Below are 20,620 nucleotides of genomic sequence, written 5' to 3' on the forward strand. Positions count from 1 at the left end.
ACACACACACACACACACACACACACACACACACACACACACACACACACACACACACACACACACACACACACACACACACACACACACACACACACACACACACACACACACACACCACACACACACACACACACACACACACACACACACACACACACACACACACACACACACACACACACACACACACACACACACACACACACACACACACACACACACACACACACACACACACACACACACACACACACACACACACACACACACACACACACACACACACACACACACACACACACACACACACACACACACACACACACACACACACACACACACACACACACACACACACACACACACACACACACACACACACACACACACACACACACACACACACACACACACACACACACACACACACACACACACACACACACACACACACACACACACACACACACACACACACACACACACACACACACACACACACACACACACACACACACACACACACACACACACACACACACACACACACACACACACACACACACACACACACACACACACACACACACACACACACACACACACACACACACACACACACACACACACACACACACACACACACACACACACACACACACACACACACACACACACACACACACACACACACACACACACACACACACACACACACACACACACACACACACACACACACACACACACACACACACACACACCACACACACACACACACACACACACACACACACACACACACACACACACACACACACACACACACACACACACACACACACACACACACACACACACACACACACACACACACACACACACACACACACACACACACACACACACACACACACACACACACACACACACACACACACACACACACACACACACACACACACACACACACACACACACACACACACACACACACACACACACACACACACACACACACACACACACACACACACACACACACACACACACACACACACACACACACACACACACACACACACACACACACACACACACACACACACACACACACACACACACACACACACACACACACACACACACACACACACACACACACACACACACACACACACACACACACACACACACACACACACACACACACACACACACACACACACACACACACACACACACACACACACACACACACACACACACACACACACACACACACACACACACACACACCTCTCTCTCTCTCTCTCTCTCTCTCTCTCTCTCTCTCTCTCTCTCTCTCTCTCTCTCTCTCTCTCTCTCTCTCTCTCTCTCTCTCTCTCTCTCTCTCTCTCTCTCTCTCTCTCTCAAAACCCATGACGTCTTTTTCCTGCCACACAGACGACGGCAAGGTGGACCGCGAGGCGATGGTAGAGGCTGCCTGGAAGACCCACCTGGAAACGCTGGTCAAGTGTGAGAACTGTGGCCGCACCTTCTTCCCTGACCGGCTCATCGTCCACCAGAGGGCGTGCCAACGGGAGGCATAAAGATCTTTAATTCCATGTTTATTTTCCGTTACGCTTATATTTTATCCGTCCATTATGAATTAGTGTCATGTCCGAGCAGTGTACAGGGCCTCGCATATCGCCAGTCAAGTCGGGAATTACATAAGCTTATTATTTCCGGAGTGTTTACTTTACCGCTTGTGATCACCTACGTAGGACCATGTTTTGATGAAACGCTTCTGCGCCGCACTTCCTCTACATTCAAAAGGCTCCAGTTGAAGAGATACGGGATTTGAAGGGTGTTTTTTTTTTTATGGTTTTAATGACAGATTAACAAGATTTTTAGATTTCAACAGGAAAAACATTCTTGAAAACCCGGCTAATCATCAATGTGGACTTTGAAAATAGTCGTGGTGAGAGCGAAGCTTTTCTGAATGCGGGCCCTAATGTTTTAGTTACGCTACTGTTACGTTGTCTCCAACAGCGCGGTCTCCAGACTCCGAGCCACAGAATTTTATACTCAGGTTGCCATAGTAAGGACATGACTGTACGTATCGCTGCAGCAAAATTTTTAGTATGAATAAAATAGATGTGTATTTTTATATTTCGGACTACTAACACTGGTGGTTGGTTAGGTAGCTAAAGAAAAAAAAACAATGCAGAATTCTGTTATATTTTAGCTTTTAAGGAGAGTAGTAATGTTGCTCTTTCGTAGATCATGTTCAGTATATTTACTTTTTTTATAGATTTGTTTATGTTTATTGAGAGGGAAGGGCAGGGGGTGCAGTGGTGTGGAGGAAGATGACGTGTAGCGCAGCGCAGCGACTGTACTGACAAAGAGCGATCAGTTCCACCTAAAAGCGATCATAATGGCAACGCCACACAGTGCTATCGGAGAGAGAGAGAGAGAGAGAGAGAGAGAGAGAGAGAGAGAGAGAGAGAGAGAGAGAGAGAGAGAGAGAGAGAGAGAGAGAGAGAGAGAGAGAGATTAATAGCACTTCAGCTTTACATTAGCTTGGTGATGGCTCGGTAACATTACTGCTAACATTCTCTGCGTAATTCCGTCCAGTGTGAACGCTGAGAGTAGACAGCGGTAGTCACAGTAGTGCTGCAGTGGGTCATGTCCCCAGTCCTGTAATACGTAGGGGCCTCGGGAGTCCCACGTGAGTGCCCCTTGATCTGGCAACAGTGAGGGCCGCTCCGCCCAGCCGCGACCCATCACTGGTAGTGGTGGTTTTCCATTTGATTTATTTTATGTATTTATTCATTTTATTATTTTTCATCGTATATCACTACCTGGAAAAAAAAGTAAATACAAAACATATGTTACGTACCTGACAAACAAAAAATAAATAAATAAATGATAATAATAATAATAATTAGATGTCAATAATTGATAAATTATTTGCTGAGACCAGTGTTTGTACTCGGATTTATTCAGTATTTGTAATAATTTGTTCTAATGTTTATCTGAGATGTAGTACATAATGTTTACAAATATTTAATAATTTTATCTATATTCATTTATTCTCTTTACTCGTGTGCAACTTTTTACTTGCAACTTTTTTTTTTTCGTGTGGAAAATTGCTTAATTAAAGAGAGCACACGCAAGAAGCAATCATTGTACTGTACGATCAGACGTCCTTATCTCCTTCCAGCCTGGTGTGTGTGTGTGTTTGTGTGTGTGTGTGTGTGTGTGTGTGTGTGCTGGGGCAGAAGTGTGAGTAGCGAGTGGTGTGGTGTATGTCCAGCAGGGGAGGGCGAGGGCTAGTGGCATGATGTGCGTTATTATGTAAGATAAATTTTGCTCCTGGTGTGTGTGACGCTGGAGTGTATACAGTCTGTACAGTTATGGTGTGTGAGGGGAAGTGGCGCATTGCTGTTCGTGGTGTCACGTGTGCCATTGGTCTTTTCATTTGATTTTATTTACTCTACATGAATGTCGATGTTACCCGAGTGTGTGACATGCCTGCAATGATGTTTAATGAGACAAAAAACAGGTAGACTGAATGTTAAGTGGTATTTTAAACACCGTAGTGTCTGCAAGGTATAAGTAATTGTCCATAAAATCGTAAAATATAATATTATTTTATGAAACATTATGGGGTTATTATCCATCATTTATATACGTGTGTAGTGTAGACGCTAACATCGACATGGCAGTGTGTGGTCCAGGGCCAGGCACTGCAGACTACTTTATTCACTCTGCTGCCGACGCGTCTGCTAACAGTCTTATTTCGTGTGTGTGTCTGTGAGTGTGTGTAAAAAGGTTTCAAGCTCACCAGGGTTCGCATGGTTCAACTTTATGGTTACAAGTTTAAGACGGTGATATGTCTACTTTTCTAAGTGAATATTTATAACTGCGCCAATTTCACGTTTTATCTTCAGTGAACTCATCAGTGGATATAAAATTGACTATTGAGAACATAAGTATAACGTATGTTATAATGATTATAAGAGTATACCTTTAAAATGTCAGAACATGAAAATCTGTCTACAGAGAACTTTCATGGTAAACTTATATATATATATATATATATATATATATATATATATATATATATATATATATATATATATATATATATATATATATATATATATATATATATATATATATATATATATATATATATATATATATATATATATATATATATATATATATATTGTGTGTGTGTGTGTGTGTGTGTCACACTAGAAAAGAAAAAAAAAAAAACATTTCCTGCGGCCACCGTGCTGTCACAGTGTCCCTGAGGAGGCCACCTGTATGAGAGACAAGGATGCTACTTACGCAGGACACTACCTTGTCCCCGTGGGGGTTTCCTGTCGCTCCATCTTTGGGACTTGCAGCGTGATAGGTAAACCTGATGTGTGTGAGATTTATCCAGTACATTCTTTCACACTTTAGTATTTAACATAAACATATAAAGCAGGCACTACGAGTGAAACTTTAATGTTACATTTCATAATTCAATAACGTTTTCAGCGTCTTACACTTTTTTTTTTCCATCCGGAATCATGGGTTGTCACAAAAACACAGCAGCAGTAGAGACAGGAAGCGGCGTGTCGTTTACTGAAACATTTTACTTTATTTATTTTGACTAAGCAAGGATGTGCAGAAAGTTAGAATTATATTGATTATTTCATTAGTGTCGTAAAGCATGGGTCACGTCGTCTTAAAGCCCATATTATCATAAGTCAATACTGCTGGCTTTGACATCAGTGATCGTGTTAACGTGTCTCCTAAACTTTTCATTGCTGGTTACATTGATAAAACAGACAAGGCATATCAGATGTGAGCAGAAGAAAAGAAAGAACATTCTCTATTAAAGATTACGAAACACAGAGCTGGTCATACCTCACCTGTAAGTTATAATTTTCCTTGTAAAGTGATATCTGACGGTTCTCTTTCCTATTTTTTTTTCTCTGAGGTTTAGCCAGCATCTTTTCAGGCCTGGAAAAAAAAACAAAAAATATGCCCAGCAGTTTCACACACGATAACAACTATAGTTTAAGTAAAGACTTACAGTCTGTCTGTCCATCCATCCATACATACGTGTGTATGTGCGTGTGTGCGCGTGTGTGTGTGTGTGTGTGTGTGTGTGTGTGTGTAATTCCTGACGGATCTTCTCAGGGTTTCTAAATACTGCACCTCACTATTTTTTTTTGCCTACTAGCTCAGCCTCGGTCTACAATCGTACACACATACTGCATAAGTTTCCTTCCTAATCTTACAAAGCTACATTTTACAAAGCCACACATAAACACACACAAGACCGTCATGTATTAAAACGGTAACATTACGAGAATATTCTCACCACACCACATTGCATGAACATTAATGAGCTCAACACAACAAAAAAAATATCTCTGTTAAGAACAAATAAATGAGAGTTTTAATGGTGCACGAGGTCAAGAATAATTGCTGATGGTGGTGGTGGTAGTGGTGGTGGTGGTGGTGACGACATGCCCTTCCCGTCACCAGCCTCAGTAAAGGAAGTTCCTGACCCCCGGCCGCCAGGGTCGCAGCGGCAGATGGGTCGCCTGCCTCACCCATGCCGGATGCCCATTGTCAAACTGCCATTAATTCCTCGTTTTACTTATTAACCTAAGCTGTGTCCACTGGTTGTAAGTATCATGTATGAGGTAACTTGCTGTGGTTTTGTGAGAAGATTTAGCTCCATTATAGCAGCATCCTAATAATATAAGGTAAGATAAAAACACCTGCGCGACATCACCACATAAGGTGAATGAAGCATGTACAGCCAGGTGCCAGATGTGTAATTTTCCACGTCCACTCACCGATGGAGAGACGAGCTGTGATGTAACAAAATGTTCAAATCAATGAAAAGTAACCGTAAGTGACGTTTCCAGATGTTAAGCTTTATGAATATGCCTTGAAAAACTGGATAAGGCATGAAAATAAGAGAGAACCTTGATGTGGCAGCCTCCCCGTTTTTACCTGTAGGGAGGGTCCGTTCAACTTGATTTAGGTTCACATCATCTTTGCATTTAAATCCTACTGATCCCACAGAATTCTCGGAGTGAACATATATTACCATAATAACATATTCCCGCCAATACAACCCATGACGTTTGATCTACAGGGATATTTTTACTCAGTTTAAATCATCTTATACCTCACGCATGCACCACGATCAACGTATTCGTTTATTTAAACATTTGATTAGCATTTATACAACTAGTAAAAATGAAATGCAGAAAAAGATGGCAAGGGGACGTCTTTGCACCATGTTTGGTTGCCGCTTTTAATAGCAACGCATAACTGAGGCACTATAGATTAAAGAGACAAGTCGTGATGATAACTAGTACATCCTGAGTACATCTCGTTCTTTCGTGGAGACAGATGAATGTGGTCACCATGGGATCAAGGTGTGTACTTCTCACCCCAACGGTGCTCAGGTGAGGCTCACTCCGGCGCCTCTTACTCGTGACGTCATGTGACAGGTGCACCATCATGTACGGCGTGTCTCCTTTCACCTGCACGACGCATAACTAGTGACGCATTTACTGAGATGACCAACAAATAAATCAAACGACTATAAAATAGTAGCTAGAGTAATCCATTAAATCCGCCAGTAGTCCAGAGAGGGAGGCGCTGCACACTGAACCTCCCTGAGCCCGAGCCTACCTGAGGCCCCGAGTTCCAACACTATTTAGCTAATGACGAACACCCATCACCTGCAGCCCAGCCTGAGCCCCCACCCACTGCTTACTCCGCCTAGATAAGAGGGATAAAAATGTACATATGCGTGGCCACGACCATCTGGAATAAAGAGGGAATGGATAGATGTGGTGGAAGGTGGTAGTTTTCTCAAGAGTGTGTGGTGGGAGGGAGGACCAATCGGCGCGGGCGCACGGAGGTCAAGCTCAGGCAGCGCCATCTTGAGCCTGATGTGTGTCTCCCTGCACTCTCCGCTCTCCCTTCATTTACCGCAAGACAATACACTCCTTTCCCCAAAGCATGACGTGGGAGTGAAGAGCAAAGCCGTATAGTCCCGTAGAGTCCCTCGTACCAAGCTGGGAGTGGCGTGAAAAGGAGTTTTGTGTGAATATTTACTCCCAGGTGTGTGTGTCCCCCATGAGAAGACCGAGATAGGCGTGGATATTCCGTGTGTTCTGCCAGGATTCCCGCTCCAAGGACCCACTCCAAGGATCTCAGGCCATCTCGTATGTACCAAGGCTTTACTCTGCTTCCTGTGGTGGTGTGTTGGTGTCTGCATGTGCAATAGTTTCAAGGGAATCGTGAAATAACCTCGATCCACTCCATTGCTGGCCAGTCAGGGATTAATTTTATGCCATAGGCGCCTTGGCAGGATTCTGTTGCATATTGGCATGACTACCGCCCTCAGACAGCCGGTTAGTGGGGAATGGGAATGCAGGGGTGGTAAAAAACATAATTATACACCCATAGACCAAGAGGGTGCAGTGTTGTAGGGTTATTGTGTAGTATAAAATAGGATTCCTGGATCTAATACTTAGCCATGCATAGTAATGAGCCTCATACTCCCTCTATACCTCACTTGGGGATCATGTGGCAGTGTTTTGGGTTGATGAGATGATTTATTCACCTGGATTTCTGGGTAAACATTCGTATTGGGTGTTGCTGTTGGATGTATTATTGATATTTCGTCATTGGTGCCTTATTGTGCTTATTATTGCATCATAACCCCCTATTATGGTGTTTCCTGTACATCTTGGCTTCTTGTTATCGTTGTGCTTCTCTCTGAAAGCCATAATTGTTAATACCTTGCCCAGTTAATCCTTCAGCTCCCCTCTGCCTTTTTTTTTTTTTTTCCACACCTCAAAACCTTGGCAAATGTTTTAGTTGCTGTCCTAGATAGTTAGAGTGGTTTAGATTACGTGATTTGGTCAATGAATGGGCTTTGTAGGGAGTGCAGGTGACTCTGGGAACCTTTAATTTGATAGGAGCAGGTGCAGAAACAGTGGAGGGGTGGGGATAAATTTTCAGTTTCATACAACTCATATTTTCTGGTTTTTCTTTTTCTCTGTAGCCAACAAGCTTAGTAGATCTTGTAGGAAAGCATGATATTTGTGTATGAAAGCAAAAAATAAGGGTTAGATCCCCCAAAAATTACTTTAAAGATTAGATGTGTAGTTAGGCTTAGGAATGTTACAGATAGTGGGATATGCCATTTAGCAACCATTTTTAACCATGTATGGGATATGATGGTGAGAAGTAACACAGGATAAAGCATAAGTACTTTATTCAATGTTTCAAGCCAAAAATGAAGGTTGAAATCCTCCAAAACCACTTTAAGGATCTGATAAGTGACCAGGGTTAGTAACGTTTCAAACAGCGTATAACACCTAGAAACCATTAACTGTAAATGTGATGTGATAGTGAGAAGTAACATTGGATGAAACACAAGTGCTTTATTAGTTCAGTGTTTCAGGCATTGCTTTACTCATTGTACAGACTGAGGAAACCTGTCATACATACGCAGTCATAGTTATGTGTATTGTACTGACAGAGGATGAACATCAGAAAAGGTATCGTCTATGATTGCAAATAGTAGCAGTCTGTCCATCTAGTCCATGGAGATAATGGTGTTGAATAAAATTTTGATGATATTTCATTGACCCAAACTGCAATGAAAAGTCTTTTTTTTTTTCTTTTTTCTTAAGATATTGCATACATACAACCAAAAAAAAAAAGTGGTAGACTCAGGAGCTGCCTAACCCATTAAGGGAGAATAAGATGTTGAATAAAAATTATAGTATTGCATTAACCTAATCTGCAATAAAAAAGACTTTTTTTAAGATATTGTCTATGAATGAACAAATGTGGCAGACTCAAGAGAACTAAGGAAAAATAAGATATTAAGTAAAGTGATGATAATATTGTATTCATCTAAAGTGCTGTAAAAATATATAATTTTTTGATATTGTCTTTGACTTGAAAAAAAAAAAAAGTGGGAGAGACTACAAGGCCATCTAGTTTTGTAAAAGGAAAATAAGAATGTTGAATGAAATGATGCTGATATCACATTGGCCTCAACTGCAATTAAAAGACAATTATTTTTATTTTTTAGAAGATATTGTCTACAACAATAGAAAAAGTGGCAGAGATTACAAGGCCATCCAAACCTGTAAGGGAAAATCAAGACATTGAAAGAAATAATGTGATGCTATAGCACTGGTGTAAACTGTAATAAAAAAGTTATTTCTTTCAAAGTACCCAGAGTTAATCATGATAACCAGCTGGAAACCCTTGTGTAGATATGTTAGACTGTGGCTAGGTAGAAAGACTCTCTGAGACACACAGGCTTATTGTTTGGTGGGCCGAGTTTCACACACGGATCAAAGAAGGTGAAGTCCAGAGAATGATTTTGGTAAAATTTTTGGTAAACCCCATCCTGGGATTTGAAGATGAAAGTGTCTTTGTGATAGATTTTGTTGGATCTAAGGTTTCTGATAACTTTCACAGCATTTACAGTTTTTCTCTTCTCTTTCTTTATTGTTTATTGGACTACTGCAAATTCACATGTGTTTTTTAGTGCAAGGGAGAATCTTCAGATGCTATTTATGTCAATCATTACACAGTCTAGGCTGCATATTTCAGTAGTGCCCAAATGATCAAGTAATATAGAAAAAAAATGTATGCTGATTACACCTGCCACAGCTACATTGAATATTTGCTTTCTGAATTTCCCCATGCCATTGGGAGGATCATTGTGCGTAGCAGGACTCACAGATTTAACATAGTATTTAGTTATATTTTGTTAAAGCTTTATATCATCTGAATGTTTGCCACTGTTAGGATAGTGATAATTAGCTGTAGCATGTAATATTTTCACTTCATAGTATCTCTAACAGCTTCACTGTGAGAGGCATTTTTAAACTATATTTAATGCCATTTAACCTCCAAACCTTATTATATGATTTTGCAGAGTAGGGAGTTAAAAGATTATTACTCAGTGCAACAATATAAGGGAGATTAGAAGACTGTTAACTAGTAATTAACTAGCATGGGAATTAGTTTAGCAGTTCACTTTGCCATTTGGTGATAGCTTCAAGTGACCCAACAGTTTCCATTTCTTGTTACCTTGTAACTAATTGCATTGAATTGATAATGTACCTAGGTATCTAATTAGGTCTCTGCCCTCAACACTTTATTTCTAAACTTAACTAAACTGACGACTTAGTCAAATCTCAAACTTTATTAATTGGACTAAAGCTAACTTACCTGGTAGACATTATTTTTGTACACAACTTTAATGTGGCCTTAATCTTGAGTTTATGATGTGTGATCATAATATGAGTGTGTTGTAAGTGCAGGGAACAAAAATGTGGAATGGAGAAGTAAGAATAAGAATGGAAAAAGATTGACATTTTCTTTTAAGCTCTATGGATAATCAGGTAATTTATCATCTTCTAATGAAAGAATTAACTTTTGTCATGATGCTTTTGCCACTTTCATGGTAAATTCTGGAACTCTGATTCTCTTCTACATTCCTGTCTGATTCTCTTCTACATCCCTGTGACTACAAGACATTCTCAGAGAGGAGTGCCTGTTTTGCTCGGTGTCTCCTGAACTTTTATCGGCCACTGTAGCGAACACCATTTTTACTTAGTGTGGATTATGGAGCAATAGATTTTATAGTTTTTGCAGCTTTTGGCTTATCTACTTGGCATACACACACACACACACACACACACACACACACACACACACACACACACACACACACACACACACACACACACACACACACACACACACACACACACACACACACACACACACACACACACACACACACACACACGTAGAAAAATAAAGAAAAAATAGATAAACACGACCAGAAGCTTTATAGGACTGCTCCAGTGCTGTTTTCTTACTAAAAGATAAGATAAAAGATTTTATTTAAAAACAAAAAGCGTTATTTTTGTTATTCACCATCGTGCTGATAGCACTAGTGATAGGGTGTAGGTAGGTACTTAGATCATGCTCTATCAATGTTCTGCTAGTCAGCTTAGCCCTCTGTGATGGCCTTTCTTGGAGCACATTTATAGTACAACCCAGCTCTCTCTCTCTCTCTCTCTCTCTCTCTCTCTCTCTCTCTCTCTCTCTCTCTCTCTCTCTCTCTCTCTCTCTCTCTCTCTCTCTCTCTCTCTCTCTCTCTCTCTCTCTCTCTCTCTCTCTCTCTCTCTCTCTCTCTCTCTCTCTCTCTCTCTCTCTCTCTCTCTCTCTCTCTCTCTCTCTCTCTCTCTCTCTCTCTGTGCACCATCATTCACACTGTCAAAGTGGGAATCACTCAACATCTGTCCCATGCTTGTAAATCTATCTGTCTGATCATCCCACTTTCACCCCGTGCTCCCCAGCTAGTGTTGTGCATATCATGCCAGTATGTATTACATGGTAGAACATAGAACAGCTCTGTGTAACAAAAATAATAGGAGTGGTACTTTTGTGCATTTAAAAAAAATTTTCTTAAATCTTTTGGATAAAGTCACTGCTTTAGTTGTCAAGTAAAAAGATATTGAAGGATTACGCACAGCTGTAGGTATGTATATGTATGTGAAATATATTGGTATATGTCCATGTATGCACATGCATGCATATGTGAACTGTGTATTCCAAAAATATGGAAGGTTTTAGATATTGAAATGGAAGGTATGAAATGAACCAATCTGTAAAATAATGAAAGGTGTGTGAACATGAGGGAAAAAGTAATTGCATGATTTTTTTATGTATGAATTATTCAATTCAGTTGGTAGGTATATGTCAAATTTTGTTTTCTGTATTTGTGCTTTTCCTGTGAAAAAAAGTTATACTTTTTAGGGGATTTGGTTTTTCTTTCACAAACCACCCAAACATATGGGAAATAGGTATATGTTTTAAAACAATTGAACTTAAAATCTGAAAGAATTTTTTTCTTTAATCACAGTTTAAAATTTTCAACCTAACTAAAATAACACAATCTTTTAAATTCCATTGAAATTTAAAAGGTTGCTAGATAGATGTAGGTCTATCTACATATAGGTCTGTCTGTACTTGTAATATGTAATATGTACTTTATTGAAATGAGTAGCTGTAAGTTTACACTCATCATAGCCAGACAGGATGGCAAGAGCATGTTGTGTAACAAACACCCAATTGTCAGTTAGTGTTTTCTTATCTTGGTGACCTAAAGTTTTAAACATCACTGTCTTAATCTTTCAAAGGCAGATTCCATTCTAATAGGACACCATAAGTTAATTGGTGGTGGCTTATTTGTCAAGTCCTTGGGGTTTTTCATCTTATGTTCTCATTGGGCCATTTACTGGCATTGTCATGCTGAAATATTCAACATGCCTCACCAAGTAATATTCATCCATTTTCTCTATATGGCCAAACTAACACCATTTGTCTATCCTTGCTTGTAACTTTGCTGCTACATTCATTGCCTAGGCACACACACACACACACACACACACACACACACACACACACACACACACACACACACACACACACACACACACACACACACACACACACACACACACACACACACACACACACACACACACACACACACACAGTACATTAATAATAATAAATATTTCTCTATGAAAATTATAGTTTCTTAAGTTCATGACTGTATCCTCTGGGCATCAGTTGGCTGCTTTATTGAGAACACGGAAATAATCAATAAATCTGCAACATTCTTTTCCCAGTAAAATTATTCTTTGTTATCTACTGATGCTTCCATTTTTTTGTCATATTCGTTGATGGTAGTGCTCTGAAATATGTATGTGTACAATGTTTGTCTGAGTGCATTGTGGAAAAAGAAAAATTGATCAATGTGGGATAAGTTTTTTTTTGGCATGAAGTGAGAAGTACCTTTGTCCAGGAGTGTCACTGCAGCTTGCTGTGTCTACACATTATTAGTCAAGCCATAAGGTATCAAGTTTCAAGTGATTTTTTATTGGCCTTGACTCTCCTGGCACTGCACTTTTGAGACTTGGTTTTTAGTGTGTAATAAAAAAATGCAAATATGTTATACTAGTTGAGCTAGAAATTATCAAGTTCTGAATGATTTTTTTTATTATCCTCTACATTAAGAAACCTTGTAGGACTGTTTAAGGTCTCTGTTGTGGATAATAAAAAATACAATCTTCAATATATGTAATTTTCTACAACTGCTAAAAGTGGGAGACTTATAAGATGGCCAGCTGTGTAAGGCAAAGGATGTTAAACAAAATGATGACATTATAGAGCTTATTGACTAGCAGAGAAGGGAGAGGACTTAGGATGAGCTGTGAGTTGGGTGTTGAACAGGAAACAAAGACCAACAGTTTTGTTCTTTTTATTTAGTGTGTGTGTGTGTGTGTGTTTGTTTGTGTGTGTGTGTGCGTGCCCTTGCTATTTTCCTAGTTGTATTTTCTCATAACTCTTGATGCAGTGTGATGATGCATAACCAGTATTGAGTGACAGGCTGTGATGTATATCACATAAAAGAAAAATAAGTAAATAAAATTATAGAAAAGTAAATAAACTAATCACAATCTCAACATGCTATACAAGTAAGTGAATTTTACTCCATGGCAAGATATGAATGATGGTAATGGTGATAGGGCTGGTGCGATTGGATAATCTTGTAACAATTCATGCATTCCTGGCTTGAATGTAGTGTTGATGACTTCCCTAATGTGAGAGGTCTATGAGAAACACCAGGTACCTTGTATTTGTATGTTGACAAAACTGTACATCCTGCCATGGCATCTCACATCTCACAGGTAATCATGCAGGGTTCTAGTACCAGCTTTGGGGTGTTTAGTACTGCAGTAGAGGTTGTGTTGCATCTCCCTGGGGCGTGATGGGAGTAAAGCAGTTTCTTTCATCAGTTTCCCTTTTGGATTATAAAGTGCACAGTTTGTCATTCTTGGACGTTTTGAAAGACACTCGTGATGAGGTTAAAATTTGTTTTGTCAGTGCTTATCTGATGTCGCTCATAAAATAATAAGAAAAGTATGTTTTGACATTGTTGCATCCTCATTTACAAATGTTATTATTTTTAAGTAAATTAACCTTCCCATGTGGTGTGGAAAATTACTTGTTTTTCTTTTGCCAACAAGATGGTGTTGACTTACTTAAGCTTGACCTTTTTTTTTTTTTTTCATTTCTATTTATGGTATGTATTTCTTTTTATTTGTAGTATAATCTGATCAAGGATTATCTCTACATTAGGAAATACACAAACACTTGCTCAGAATGCTTTGTATTATCATGCCCTCAGGCTGTAGTGGAAGCCTTTTCTACAATGACACAGCATTGTCACAATACATATCTCTTACTACAGTATCCTGTTGGTGGTGATGATGGTGATTGTCACTTGCAGCAATCTTTGCAATCCATGTTAGAACTGGTTGTGGTGTTCATTTCAATTGTAGAAAATTGTTGAATACAAGCTTCATGTTTTTTTTGTCCTGCAGTAGATGTTTTGTATCAAACATGAAGGATCTCCAGATGACATGATCATACAAAAGTATGCAAAAAGATGTGGTCTGTTGTGTCTTTTTTTTTAACAAAATTTAGCTGTTCCCCTTATTCCTTTAAATCACCATATAGAGACACACACACAATATGGAGGGGTGTACTCCATATCGCAGTTAAAAGAACTCACTTATATGTGTGGTACTTTCATCAAGCAGAAGCCATTTTATCTTTCTCTTGTGATGAACAGTACTTATTGTCCATTATCCTTCTGTATATCTCTGTAGTTGTGGTAATTTATTATACATTGTTGTGTTATGTATCTAAAGTAGTAGTGATGTTCAATGCATTGTGTACATTGGCTTTGTTGTGAATGATGTATAAAGAGACAATTTTTTCCACAGATTATGGATGGTGCTGCATATGGTGTATGAGCTGATGCCATCACTGTTGGTGCCCTCAAGTGACATGGCCCCTGGATGGTAGCCCAAGCTGCCAAACCCCCACACTTCCTCAGCCGCTGACCGTGCTGACCCGCCAAAAACTAGTGCCATCCACAGCACACACCAAAATTAAGCAATGTCTGCCAGTGTACGCACCACCCTTCAAACGGTGCCTGAGGCATTGCCAGCCGATCATGTCACCAAGTCGAAGGTAGGTCAGAGTCTGCTTCTTTTTATTAATCTGTGGCCAAGCTGTGTTTACATGGTGGAGTCCTTATAATATTAGTAGTTCTAATTATATGGAATGTATCTTGTAAATGGGAGAGAAATTTTCATGGCATTCCTGAATTTGAGGTGTGAAATGGTGATGTTGAAATCATTATGGAACATGTTTAAACTTTTTGTTAATTGAAATAAACAGGAGTTATATCTTTCATTGCAGTGTATGAGAAAGGTGCAGGGTTTTCATCTTAAATGTTTGGATCTTATGTTTCAGTTTGAAATTAATGCCTGACTCATGAAGGATAGTAATGATTTTGTATTGATTTTTTTTTTTTTTATACTTTTATGGCATAGTGGAAGTCACACACACACACACACACACACACACACACACACACACACACACACACACACACACACACACACACACACACACACACACACACACACACACACACACACATTTCTATGCACAATCGTGTCCACACCTGAGCATGGGTTGCCTGCGAGATGCTGGATGGATCACATATAAGAACAAGAGTTGTGTATCCAGTCGAGTTCTCAGCCAGGTTTTATTTTAAGAGGCTCCCGGTAGTAATACAGCTTCATGGTGAAAAAGCTGCCCACTTGAACCTAGCAACTTTATCACTACTAGACAGCTTGTTTCATCTGTCAGCTGTTGAACATAGTTTCTTTTTGGATATTTCAGTAAGATTTTAATTGTATTATAAACTTAATTAAAATGTAGGGTATTTAAGACACTAAGTATGGTATGGTCAAGGTGCTTGCTACAAGTAAGAAGTCTGAGTTTTGAATCCTTGGCCGAATGGAGACAGACTGGGCGTGTCCTTCACGTGATATTCTCAGTTCACCTAGAAGGAAATAGTTGCAGGATGAAAGTTGTGGAGTTGTGACTTGTAATCTGGCAGGAGAGGAAGGCAAATAATCCTGTCTGCCTGTATAAGTATTTGGTTCAGCATCAGTCTCCTCTGGCATGTGTCTGTGTGAACTTTAGCAGCAAAAGACCAGAAATAGTCTGATATGATATGAAGGTAGTAAACAGGTTTTTATTGAAATTTTTTGTTTATTTTAATTTTGTATATATATATATATATATATATATATATATATATATATATATATATATATATATATATATATATATATATATATATATATATATATACAAAATTAAAATAAACAAAAAAATTTTATATATAAAATATATATATATATATATATATATATATATATATATATATATATATATATATATATATATATATATATATATATATATATATATATATATATATATATATATATATATATATATATATATATATATATATATATATATATATATATATATATATATATATGTGTGTGTGTGTGTGTGTGTGTGTGTGTGTGTGTGTGTGTGTGTGTTTGTGTTTGTGTGTTTACAGTATTTAGATATGAGTTAAAGTACCTTTCTCCACACTAGATGCTATCATGAGAAAGTAATTTGTTTTGCTTTGATGTACTGTACAGTGTCACAGTAGCGTCTGATTTTTAAAGTTAATCATAGGAGAAGCACTATGAAATCATTAATGAAAAAGGTATAGAATTAGATTTCATTGTTTTACTTGGGTCTATTTACTGTATTTTTGAAGAATCATGTTAAAAATGAGATTCTTATTCTGAGATATAAACGTCAAGTAAGCAGCCAATTATGTAAATATCTATTCATTTACTGCTCCCAAAGTATTTGTAAATTTCATCTTTCATGGATTTGCATATCTGGTGATTTTTCCATCTGGTGCAAAAGTGGAATGTGCTGCTTCACTTAAAACATTCACCACCTGCACCATCATGATTATTAGCTAATTAACTATTAGCCATTTGCTATATTGTAATGCATACAGCAATTAAATTTCTTCCAAATTGTCATTTAAAGCTTGCTTTACTGTTGGAAACTTATTGAGCAATTTCACCTGCCTGAAGCTTATTACTTCCATTATCTTCTTTGAGCACTTCACGGTACACTCAGCACCATGCAGTGCATATAATAAAGCAGACAACTTGCCCATGGAGGGAAAAGGCACATTGTAAAGCCTGTGTGAGCTACTGAAGGAGAGGGCAGGTGAAGCAGTCTTTGTCAGAAGAAATACTATGTGAGTTCAGAAGTGCACCTGAATATGTGGAAGCAGACCAGGCAGAAGGAGGTGAAGAGGCAGGCCTAGGTAATGAAATGTTTAGCAGGAATGCCACTGGGCACTGCTCAAGTAGATGAGGAGTTTGCAAAGCAGCATATTCAGCTACATTAAGAGGCTGTGGTGGGAGGCAAAAGAGGCTTGTGCAGATAGAGAATTGTTCATGGAAGTAGCAGACACTGTAGTAGGCAACATGAGTTGAGGAGAGGCATGGGGGTTAAGAATAATGGCCCAAAACAACCAGCAGCTGCCAAACTAGGCAGCACATTATTTGGGACGCAGCAGTAGGTGTTGATGACACAGGCTAGTGGAAGCTGCATCATTGGCCATGTGGTGTATGTCAGACCTGCCTCTTATTCACTTCTCTCATTCATTGATGACAATATCTTCACTTTCTTTAAGTGTTTGTTAGTTTTATTTGGGAAAATTGAGATGAATTATCCAGGTATCAGATAATGAAATTGACAGCTTTTGATATTTAATAGCTTCTGATAAGATAATGATAATGCACTTCCATTCTATTTTGAAAGCAAACATGCCAATCTGTAAATGAGTCAAACTAGATGAATTTCTCCTTCCTTCTTATATTAATATACATTATGGAAAATTTTAGTTTAGAATTAGATGTGGAGGAGGTGATGGGGCAAAATACAGCATCCAAATGGGGTTTGACTTTGTGAAGAATGGCAGAAAGAAATCAGTAAAAAAAAAAATGTAAAGGTATGTAGTGGATGCTAGAGTGTAGCCACCAGTGGAAAGGGAGGGTAGTGTTGGAGTAAGTGAGAGAAAGTGGTGAGAAGAGAGTGAGAGGATTAGAGTATGTAGATAAATGATGACAGTCCTTGTTGGTAGGTATTAAATATAGCTAATAAGGTAGGCAGGTAGGTAGATAGATAAATAAATATGTTCAGAGTAATTGTAAGAGTTACTGATGCAGCTGTTGTGCATCTGAAAGGTTTTGGAGTGTCATAACAAACCAAGAAGTAGAAATGAAGTGAACATGACTGTAACCTGCCTGGTGAAACTAAACCTGCATGGTGTGTATATTCATTTAATACAAAGACATTTGCTGGAGATTATGTGGGGTTGTGTCCAGTCATGGTATTTAGGTTGCAGCAATAAATAAGAAAAAAAATATAAATAAATAAATAAATAAAATAAATAAATAAATAGCTGTAAAAATAATAATAATAATAAATAAATAGATAAAACATACTGAATGTATTTGGTTAAATATATTTGATGGGAAGTATTTATTGGCCTAGGAGACTAAAATAAAGTGGCACTAATAAGTGCCACTTATTTAAGTATCCCAAAATTAAGTAGCTAAGCTTCAGGATTCATTTTCAAGTTGTAGTTCAATGAATATGATAATGTACACTTATTTAAAATTTAGCTAAGATAGTGGCCTAGGGAACTCAAATTAAGAGGTACTTATAAGTTACCTGTGGCTGTAGTATCCTAAATTAAATGGCTACTAGATTGGGAAGCTGAAGGAATAGTTTTCATAAGTTGTAGAGCAATGTTTTTATTAGAAAAATTTAGCTTGGAAGTTAAAATAAAGATCCATTTATAAGTTAAAATAAAGATCCATTTATAATGAAAATAACCCAAGATTGAATAGCTAGTAGAGTGGGTAAGCTTCAGGATTAGTTTTTGAAGGCTGTTGTCTAATATTTTATTTGGAATAATTCAGCTAACAAGATAGTGGCTTAGGAGACTAAAGTAAAGAACTGTTAATAAGTTATCTGTAACCAAAGTATCCAAAATTAAATGGTTAGTGGAGTGGAGAAGCTGCAGGATTAGTTTACATTTATTTGAACTAATGCTAACAAGATAGTTGGCTAGATATAAAGAACCACTAGTAAGTTAGCTATAATAAAAGTGTCCCAAAATAAGTATCTAGTAGAGTGTGGGGAAGCTTCAGGATTAGTCTTCTAAAGCTGTTGTCCAATATTTTGATTGGAGAAATTTAGCTAACAAGATAGTGGGCTTGGAGACTGAAATAGAGGTCCACTTATAAGTTATTTATAACCAAAATATCTCAGAATTAAATAGCTGTTAGAGTGTGGGAGCTGAAGGATAAGTTTTTTGTAGTGCAATAAATACTTAATATCCTCAACAGGAAGATTCTTAAACATCTATCACTTCACAACCTTCTAGCTGATCACCAGTATGGGTTCTGTCAAGGCTGCTCAACTGGTGATATTCTGGCTTTCCTTACTGAGTCTTGGTCATGCTCTTTTAGAAATTTTGGTGAAACTTTTGCTGTTGCCTTAGACATTTCAAGAGCTTTTGATAGAGTCTGGCACAAAGCTTTGATTTCCAAACTACCCTCCCATGCTTTCTATCCTTCTTTCTGTAACTTCAACTCAGGTTCCCTCTCTGACCGTTCTCTTGCTGCCATGGTAGACGGTCACATGTTTTGTTTTGTTGAAGAAGAGATGGGGAAGAGAAATAAGTTTGTACACATAGAAGGTAAAGTAGGAAATAGGAAGGACAGGAAGAGTTAAAAGTTGGTGGGCAGAACCCTGGGGAATACCACTGTTTATAGATTTTGGAGAAGAAGGTATTTTCAAGAAAATAAGACCCATTCTAGTTAGACGGTCAGTTCTTCTCTGAAATTATTAACATTGGTGTTCCTCAGGGTTCCGTCCTGTCACCCACTCTCTCCCTATTATTCATCATTGATCTTCTAAACCAAACTTCTTGTCCTATCCATGCAGGGGAGCCACAGAATGTATGACTCCAGATCTCTCAAAAATTTCTGATTGGGGCAGAGCAAACTTAGTATAGTTCAGTACCTCAAAAACTAATTTCCTACATCTATCAGCTCAACACAACCTTCCAAACAACCATACCCTCTTTTTCACTGACACTCAACTGTTCCCCTCTTCTTCACTGAACATCCTTAGTCTGTTCTTTACTTATAATCTAAATTGGAAACTTATCATCTCTAGCTAAAAACAGCTTGTATGAAGTTAGGCATTCAGACATCTCTGCCAGTTTTTCTCATTCTTCCAGCTGTTAACTCTGTACAGGGACCTTATCCATCCATGTATGGAGTATGCTTCACATGTCTTGGGGGTTCCACTCATACTGCTATTTTAGACAGGGTAGAATCGAAAGCTTTTTCATCTCAACAATTCCTCTCCTCTAACTGACTGTCTTCAGCCTCTTGCTCATCGCTACAGTGTTACATCTCTTGCTATCTTTTACCGCTATTTTCATGCTAAC

At 38.4% G+C, this 20,620-nt stretch overlaps 2 protein-coding genes across 12 annotated transcripts in view; both read left to right on the forward strand.

The window, feature by feature from the left end:
* The window catches only part of LOC135102078 (serine/arginine repetitive matrix protein 1-like), a 67,882-nt gene extending 64,230 nt beyond the window's left edge, over window positions 1-3,652 (forward strand). For all 7 annotated transcript variants that reach the window (XM_064006781.1, XM_064006780.1, XM_064006784.1 and 4 more), the window contains one exon: window positions 1,450-3,652. In XM_064006781.1, the coding sequence (XP_063862851.1) occupies window positions 1,450-1,595 (146 nt within the window). In that variant the 3' untranslated portion in view covers window positions 1,596-3,652. The remainder of the gene's footprint in view (window positions 1-1,449) is intronic.
* A 3,264-nt stretch (window positions 3,653-6,916) lies between these two features.
* The window catches only part of LOC135102080 (serine/threonine-protein kinase MARK2-like), a 128,037-nt gene continuing 114,333 nt past the window's right edge, over window positions 6,917-20,620 (forward strand). For 2 of the 5 annotated variants that reach the window (XM_064006789.1, XM_064006794.1), the window contains exons 1-2: window positions 6,917-7,247; window positions 14,928-15,177. In XM_064006789.1, the coding sequence (XP_063862859.1) occupies window positions 15,103-15,177 (75 nt within the window). In that variant the 5' untranslated portion in view covers window positions 6,917-7,247; window positions 14,928-15,102. The remainder of the gene's footprint in view (window positions 7,248-14,927; window positions 15,178-20,620) is intronic. The other 3 variants (XR_010269515.1, XM_064006805.1, XM_064006797.1) reach the window with 2 other exon arrangements.

Source organism: Scylla paramamosain, chromosome 7, assembly GCF_035594125.1.
Source record: "Scylla paramamosain isolate STU-SP2022 chromosome 7, ASM3559412v1, whole genome shotgun sequence".
Lineage (NCBI taxonomy): Eukaryota > Metazoa > Arthropoda > Malacostraca > Decapoda > Portunidae > Scylla > Scylla paramamosain.